General features: G+C 43.3%; 1 protein-coding gene across 1 annotated transcript in view; it reads left to right on the forward strand.

The window, feature by feature from the left end:
• The first annotated feature begins 8,703 nt into the window (after positions 1-8,703).
• The window catches only part of MAEL (maelstrom spermatogenic transposon silencer), a 14,653-nt gene continuing 14,182 nt past the window's right edge, over positions 8,704-9,174 (forward strand). The window contains exon 1 of the mRNA XM_085323051.1: positions 8,704-8,820. Within this exon, the coding sequence (XP_085179177.1) occupies positions 8,704-8,820 (117 nt within the window). The remainder of the gene's footprint in view (positions 8,821-9,174) is intronic.

Genomic DNA, 9,174 nt, shown 5'->3' on the forward strand with positions numbered 1-9,174 from the left:
GTGCGAGTTGCGGGGTGTTGGGTTTTCCTGCCGACGGGATGCTGGAAAGGGAGGAAGCTCTGGATGTGTGTGTGTGCGGTGGGGGGGAGAGGGCGGACTAGAAATACTGCTGGAGGAGGTCATTTATAAACGACAAGATGAATGTGGCTCTTATCACACAGGCCACAGGCCCCCCCCGCGCACACCTCCTGCACTCGGAGCTCCTCAACTTTCCGAGGGAGCAGCAGGCGATGGCCCACGCCCGCGGAAACTAAGCTGTCCGCAGGCTCGGAGCTGAGCAGCTAGCGGCCTGCTCTGGGGGGTCGGCGCCAGAGAGAAGCACTCTCCAGCGCGGCCTCGCTTTTTTGTGTTGCCCATCCTCAGGCACGCTTCCCTCAGGGGCTGGGTTTGCACTCTGCACATGTCCACGACCCACCCGGGAGAAGGGAGTAGCCTGCAACTTCTCATCTCGAACCTGCCAAAGAACATAATTCCGATTTTCTAATACAAACGCGGCCCCCACAGGGGGCGAATACTAGGTGTGTCCATCTGCGAAAGGCAGGGTGCACACTGATGCCTGCAGTCAAGCCGTAAAAGCCATTTGCACTCTACCAGGCATCTTCCAGTCGCCTGTAGATTCCTCATAATTCTTTTTCCCAGACTGAACTCCTCTACAAGCAAGATAAGTTTTTTTAAAAAAAAAATCAATAGTTTCTGAATGAAAAAGCAAACAGCATGTTTGTTCTGATAAAAGATGTGTCGAAACATTTTTTTTTTTAACAGCCACAGTCTCTCTCTTAAGGTAGTTAAAGTGGAATTGAGTGAGGAGACAATCCTTAGGCAGCCAGGCAGCCTTTTAGTGTTTGACTTGGTGCTATTCAATGTTATTTAAGAATATGTTTCAAGTAGAAGTTTATTTTTATTCAATACTGCTTTTAAAAAAAATACACACCCAATTCAGACCATCTCCTGATGTTCCTCCAGCCTGACACATTATTAGTTTAATTGCCTTGCCGCACTAGTGGCATTAGGATTAGGTTTAAGGATTAGGACTCTGCTATGCTAAATAATATATGCATACACATCCACACAACAGCACGCAGTGCTGTTCTCCATCAGCGTACAGCCACTCAACTTCCTATTGCCTTTGTGCACAGAGGCGGATGAGCGGCAAAGCAGAAACTGCCATTAGGGCCACAACTCCAGCTGCAGGAAACACATGTCGTTCCAGAAAACTCCGACGGAGCTACGCTACTTCACATCGGCTCAGAGTTTGCTGCTCGGTGTAACTACATGTATCTACAGTGTAACTACACAGGTGTCTACAGAATATGATCCATGAAGGCTTGTATGGGCTGAATTAGGGCTCCTAACAGGTAAACACAGAGCTATTCTTTCTTGCCTTCCCTTGACCATTTTCCCTAAGCCCCTCAAAACCTGGACTAAAATCCTTGTGCCTTGCCTTTCTTTAACTTAATTGGACAGGAGCCTGATCCAGAGTTTCCTGAGACAAAGTTGATGTTGTTATTATCTCACATTTTAAACATTAGGGATAGTCCAGTCCCTTATGCGTCACTATTGTTAACTACTCCTTGCTTTTTTTTCCTTTTTTTAATCTCCTCCAGCTTTTGCAAGTAAGTTTGGCATACACAAGTTTTGCTAAACTTTTGACTCATGACAAAGGAAGGAAAGATTTTCAATACAAGGAAGCACCATTGTTTTGCATGTAACGGTGCATTTATACTTGCTTTGAAATTTTCATATACTCATAAACTGACAATACTGTTCTTTTGCACTTGATGTAAGCTGCTGTTTATGTACGCATGATGGATGGGTGAGCCTTGAACAGCGTTCTAGCTCTCGGTAGACCTTTGATCTGGGAGTCTTGCAACATTTCAGCTGGTTTAATAGTTAATGTTAGGATGATGCCTTTCATTTTAGCCAGTTCCTGGAGGCAGAAAGTGGCATGACTGCAGTTAGGCCCATTTCACCTTCTATCAGTGGCTAAATTCCTAAGCAGTCAGCCAGAGCACTTCAAACCACAGCCCAGCAGGGATGCTCTGTTCCTAGAAAGCAGCATGCCTTAAGAGTTCAGCCTCCATTTCCCTCCATCACTGCGACAATACTAATACTAGATAACTGAATTCCCTGTGCCTGTCCTGCATAATTTGGCCCCAGACTGAACTGGAAGAATACCATGCTATGATGTTCTCTGTCTGATTCAAGTGACAGTGCAACTTGGTCTGGGGCACTTCTTTAGCAACTGGATCCTGAAAACAAATCAGTTGAACAATATGGCAACACACAAGCTCATTTTTCAGTCATGCTGTAGCAACTGATGGCTCTTTCTCTTCTTGCCAATTACATCACTCCTCCCTCCCTCCTTCACCTGATCTTCTAATACCAGTCTTTCATGGTCATTTCCTCTGTTGATAAGCAGAGTCTGCTTTTTAATATGCTATTATCATCTGAAATCATTTACACTAGCACCTCACTCTGAATGACCCATCTCAGCAACATCCCTGAAAATCTGATATGTTACATGAAAGTCCTTCTCTTCATGAGCACTTTCACACATTCATTCAGTCCCCTGGATTTCCCCTGCAGAAATTTCCATAGAAACAGTGATTTCAACAGCTTTCTGTTTCTAGATTCATCCATTAGACACTACGCTCTTGATTTAGTACAGACACCAGCATGTCACTGAGGGTATTAAATGATACACCGTCAGATCATAGTGTTTAGTGAGTCTCTTCAGAATAGCTATGAACTAAAACTTTTCTGTGTTCCTGTTATACTGGAATCTCTTATTAATCATCGATGGGCTTCACAGCAAAACATTACTGAAGTATACATACTCTTTCTGTATATATTGTTGTCTCTGGACTGCCTAGCTACATTTGATAGCAGAAGAATACAGAGCTTTTACTTCATATTAATGTCAGAAGTGCATGACAGGGATATATAAGATGCTTTTGCTCTTAACCATGCCTTTTTTTTCATCAACAAATGTTTAGAATATTTAAAGGGAAAGCTTGACTTGCTTGTTTCAATGAATCATGAGTTCTGTAATATAAATTCAGTATTAGACAAAAAATAATAGAGAGTGAGAAAAGCATCTTTCTACAGCATTCGTATTTCTGTAAAATTTCCCATGTTTCTTTTGATTCTTTCGGGATGCCAAAAATCATAGCATACCTTTCCTACACTTCAAGAGGGAACCTGAAATTTTCACATAAAATAGCTTAAGTGTGTAACAGCAGTATTGTTTTTTAAAGTTTTTTTACAGATAACACAACTGTAAGCGTACCCAGCTCATAATCTTTTGTGTGTCACCATACTCAAAAAACAGAGAATATGGATATAAGACAGAAATTCTGCTTGCTTATCCACAGATAACCAGGGAAATAAAAAGTTGTTAAATCATCTATGATTGCAGGCCATACAGGAGCTGTGCTCAACACAAAAAGCTTCAGAGAGATGGAATTCACAAATTGAATTTTCGTGATTGTCTAATCCAGCTTTCTTAATAAAATGGGCCACATCACTTTGCCACACCACATCCTGTTTGAACTACAGCATATTTTTTAGGAAACAGAATCACTGAATACTTTAGATATGAAGGGACCTCACTCTGCCTCTGACTTCATCTAGCTTCAACTTCAGGCTATGCCACTCTAGATGGAAGGACCTTAAGTGATTTCTGTATGGAGGAAATGACAAGACTGTCATCAAAGCACCCTTTAACATTCTCTTTGGAAGTTCAACAGACTTTGTTATCTTGCTGTATTCTTGAGCTAACTACAGATCTGGAGACAGCATTCCACTCAGTTGCCRGACGCATGAAATACAGAAGTACTATGGCATCTCAACTCCTACTTGATATTCTTTCATTTATTCTTCCAGGGATCGTGTTGTTAGTCCTTTTGACATAGCATCGCAGGTGGAACACTTATTTGGTGGATACATGCACTCTGTCACCTTCCATATTAACTACTCCCTCAAGTTTTGTATCATTTGCGAGTATCTATGATGACTGTATGTTTCCTTCAAAGGTACCAATAAACATTTAGTGGTATGCAGCCAAGAAGTGACCTAAGAGGGACCTTGCTGAAAATGATCTCACTAACTATTCCTCATTTAAAATAACATTCTGAGACATCCTGAGATATTTTTTTTAACCCATTTGCTGGTGACCAAACTGTCTCCATATCATTCTGCGTTTTTTTGATTTAGCGTTGTGTGGTCAAGTCATATGCCTTGGATGTGTCTGTATGGAGCATTAAGTGCACCACCTTTAGTAAACACACTTAACATCTTTTTTTGATGCAATTACAAGCTAAAGTGACAGAATGTATCTTCTGCCAACCCATGTTGATTGGAATTAATTATGTTACCTTTAATTCATTATTGAAGCAACTCCTGTATCTGTGGTCCTATTCTTTTGCCTGGGAGGGATCTTTGTCAGCTTGATAGGTCTGCAATCACCCATTTAAGGCCAGATCCAAAACAAGACTTGGGGAAGTTTTAGGTACCTAACTGTAGAACTGCAATCTAAAAACCTGTAATTCAGCAGCCACTTGAGGCTGAAAGCACACATTTAACCACAAAGTTCATCACAAACTTACAATTTTGCCTCTCGGCATGCCCAGACTGTCCTGGTGGCAGTAGATAGAGGCCTAACAAGACCTCAAGCTAAGGTTTACATAAATCTGCGTTGCTCTAGCCAAGTTGTGTTTTCTACCTGAAAACTTAGTCCTATGAGATTTGAAGGATTTCTAATATTTGTCTAGGTTACTGGAACAATGGGATGGTTCCACTGGAGCCACTGCACTAGAGATATTTGGAATTTATGGACATAGAGGGGATGCAGCTGAACCATACATGGGCAGCTGTTTGCCATGTACCCTATAACACGTTCAGTGCTTCCAGGATGTGCTGGTCAATAGAGCACTTGCCCAGCAAGTCCCATGTAGCCTATGCCACAAGACCTGCTGCACAGCAGTTCCCAGCACAAACACTAATATTTCTGAAGAGCAGACAGAAATACAGCAGCTCTCAGTTGAGGGTCTCCAGAAACTTGGAAGAAAGGTGCCTGTATCACCTGTCAGACCTGATCCAGTGCCTTTAGAAAAGATCTAACGCACTCAGTGAGGCCCTGCAAAGGCAGGCAAAAGGATGGGGAGGGAGTATGGTTTACCTTATTAAACAGTCTCCTGACTCCTAGGCATTCAAAGCCACTTCCTTAATCACATAGCTGAGGTGACAGGCACCCTTCATTCCTGTTGCAGTTGTGACACTGGTCAAAAAGAAATACAAGGTTCATTAGGCCAGAAAGAGTAAGAACATGAGAAAGCTGACTGCTACAGTTTACTAGTTAAATTTTCCACCTGGGAAGGGGAAGCCCTTAGGTTCCGATTCCAGAAATGTTTACGCAGTACTTAGCACCTAATAATTACTGGAACCGAAAGCCCGAAGCTTCCATTTTACAGCAGTCTCCAGGGAAACAGTTTAAACCCTCCTGAAGCTGAGGAGGACATAAAAAACAAATACATCACTTTGTGGGAAAGTGCTCTAGCCCTGGACCACCAGCTAAGTAGGTGCCAGCAGAGGTAGTCACTGCTGTGGGGTTTTTTTTGTTTTGTTTGTTTGTTTGTTTAATAATTTTGCTCATTCTTTCTGAAGAACAACTGTAAGATATAGCTTGGAAGAAGATTCTGGCCATGAGTACTCCATGAATGAGAAGAGATTCCAGACAGTTTCTCCCTCTCACTGTACCTGGACCCTATTTTGAAATAGATACCTAAAGAACTCCATGCTTTGATGAGAAAACATGGCCTCCAAATCTCAAGCTGGGCTTCCAGGGCCAGGCACCTAAGAGTTAGGTGTTAGCAGATCCCAACACATGTAATTGGATTAAGTGAATTAAATATATATATATATATATATATATATATATATATACACACACACACACACACACACACACACACACATAAATACTGGCACAACACCAGCTTTTATCAGGTCCCCTGGAATAGCCCCAGTGCTACAAAAGTTATTGACAAATCAACTTAAATGGTTTAGAGAAGTCCTTGGCCAGCTAAGATAAACAGCAGACAAGAGAACATTTTAAACAAGAATTCCTTCAGAGAGCAGCTCAAGGCACTGGGGAAGGCTACTGATGATATGGTGCTCTGAAGATGATCTGTTGCCTGCTTTTTTTCCCCCCTGTGGGAACATCTTTTCTCTCTTAGCTGCTTATGAATTGTATTTTCCAACCACACCTCTAGCCCTAGGAGAGCTGTTGCTGAAGTATTGTCTTTTTTTAAATAGTTGAATCACACATTATCTGAATTTCTTTAGAAGGAGGGGCTGTTAAAGGGTGGGTCACAAAGCTGTACACTAGAGTAAAGGAACACGGTGTGAAAGAAAGTAAAATGAATGTGCACAGATACATGCCTAGTAACAACACTTAAAATAATACAACAATAATAATTTTCCATTTCTGGATGAAAAACTACTCTAAGTCTGTATTTAAAACACACTAGTTATTTCTTGTAGTCTTGCCTCAGAGATTTACTGTATCAGCCACTAGGCTGAAATATAAGTAACTTTCCACAACAGTGGAACTGATTTTAAAAATGCTCATCAGTTTTCATTGAGTTTACATCATGATTTTGAGGCATTTTTAGACAATGTGATTGACTACCTCTGTAAGTTTAACAGCAAAATCAATGTGATCCACAAAGAGCATAAAAAAACTGTTTTACTAGACTTGAGTAACACACACTAGCCTTCAGAAGAGCCTAAACTGCACCAGCATTTATTAACCCTCACAGAAACCAGCCACCAGTGAAATGCAAGAGTAATTTGATCTGACTTTGCATGTCAGTGGTTCCAGCACTGACAAACTTAATTGTCTGAGCCAGAGATTTAAACCTACACAATAGCTACCTCCTCTGGGGCTAAACAGACTTAGTTACCCAATTGGAAGATGAAGGAAATGGCTAGACTGAGAGGAAGAGGCAGAGTTTTCCAGTGATTTGGAAATGTAAGAAAGCCTTTATCATTGTTGTTCATCCTCACATCTACAATTCCAGTAAATTCAAGAGGATTCTATGACAGAGGATTGGCAAGAATCTCCTAAGTCAGGGCTACAGTATTCATTTTATTGAGACTCTCTGGGTAATTTTGCTGGAGTTGGGGCAGAAAGTGGTGAATGAGCGAGCAGTGCTACACAGACTCTGTGGGAACTACAACCACATATCAAAGATGATCTCCAAAAGGCTCGGGGGACCATAACGTATGTGGGAGACATCATATGTCTGGGACAAGTAAAATCTGGTCAGAATTTAGTTGCTTAGCCTCTGTCGGAACCCTGGCTCAGGTCAAATATAGTGTCTTCTACTACAGGCAACCAGATTACACAGTCCCTCCTGTAAACTGATTAAATTTTGTCATGATTAAAGCCAGTCATGGTGATTTCATTTCTTGCTGTGGCCAGTAAAGAGCATTTGGTTTTTAAGAGAGATCAATAGAGAGCTTAAGGGGCAAAGCAACTCAGGCTGCCCACCAAAATGATGCAAAAGAGATTATTTCTAGTCTTTATCTTAACAGATTTTTCTGTGAAGGAAGTGTCAATTATGTTGATGAGGTAGAAGAAAGCAGAAAACTGAGTCTAGGCAGCAGTCTCAATTTTGTAAAACATGAATTCCCAAATTATTTTTAATAAGCCTCTCCTTGCATATGCCTGCTCTCTCATCTTCCCCACTCTTTCTACCACATCTCAGAAACAAATCCAAGCCTCTTATTTGAAGCCTGTCTTCACCTCTCCCACAGTATACCACTCCCTCCTGCATGTCTCAGGCCCTGAATCCCCTCCTCCCTTTACCTGTCATTGCCTCACCCTGTATTTTCACCTTAAACTCCAATGCCTGGCACTGCTTTGGGCACAGCTAAATGTTTCAGAAGAGGCATGTCACCATAATGTTGTCCCACGGAGCACAAGCTTCGAGTGAACTCAGATCTCTGTGGAAAGTTATGGCACGAATTACTGATTTTTACAGAAACAGAATACCTCTGATAAGCTATGATAGCCATGTCTTGCTAAAAGGCAGCAGCTACTGCCCCCAGTTGCTCAGAGACACACATTGGAGCACAATGGGAGCAGTAGGTTACACCAAACGCTCCTAGAGGTCCAAACCATATGCTTCTCCCTCCCCACCCCAAGTGGCTATACACYGATTTTCCAAAATAAAAGGGTCACACTCCTGTATGTCCTCCCACTATGAGTAGTGATTATATACTAAATTTGGTGAAATCCTTCCAGAGAGTTACTACATKAATTTTTGCAGTTAGGTATGTTCACATGTTCAGAGAAGGATGAGATCAGCTGGCAGTCCGTACCTGAAGCACATCTCCAGACACAGCTGCCCAGTCTCTGGGGCAGGGCCCGTGCACGATGGGCTGAGCAGGGGGGCAGTAACTGGACCCATTGACTCAGGGCTGTGGCACCCACAAGTTATATATATAAGTATATATTTGTGCCTGTGTGGGATCCCCTGCTATGGTGGTGAGCATCTCTCTCTCAAATTCCCCATGTCCTGCGTTGCGGACAAACGGCCCACACTTTTAGAGCGGAGCACTGCGTCATGTCCAGCCGAAGACCCTGCGCTGTGAGGGACTGGGGTCAGTATTTACAGTGTGTTTCCTGCTTGGCAGATGCCAGAAGACCTACTGAACTCGACATCTGTACAGGGAACACGATACAGAGCAAAGCAGCGTCATGGTGAAGATGGGATCAAACGCTGCCACGTGCAGCGGATTGTGCTGCTGGGGGTAAAACAGAGGAGCCGAGGCTCAAGAGCAGCCGCTTGTGCCTACGCACACGAGGCGGCGCAGTGCACGCTGCCCTGCTCCCTCTCCAAAATACTCCACAGACGCTCAAATATGAGAGCAGGGGATGAGGATAAGACGTCTCTGTACCACACTTACTCCTGCATAATTACCGTTTCTTATCTTGCAACCGCCAAAGGACACACCAGGTTTGCCCGGGCGAAGGCGCACCGCACGGGCGGCCCGCAGCGCCCCTCACGACATGGCGGCGCCCCCAGCGCCCAACCGCCGCCGGGGCGGACTACAAGCCCCAGCATGCGCCGCGGCGGCCCCGCCCCTCCCCCTCCCAGCGGCCGC

The sequence above is a fragment of the Rhea americana genome, unplaced genomic scaffold, assembly GCF_003343005.1.
Source record: "Rhea americana isolate MKP2758 unplaced genomic scaffold, rheAme1 scaffold_81, whole genome shotgun sequence".
Lineage (NCBI taxonomy): Eukaryota > Metazoa > Chordata > Aves > Rheiformes > Rheidae > Rhea > Rhea americana.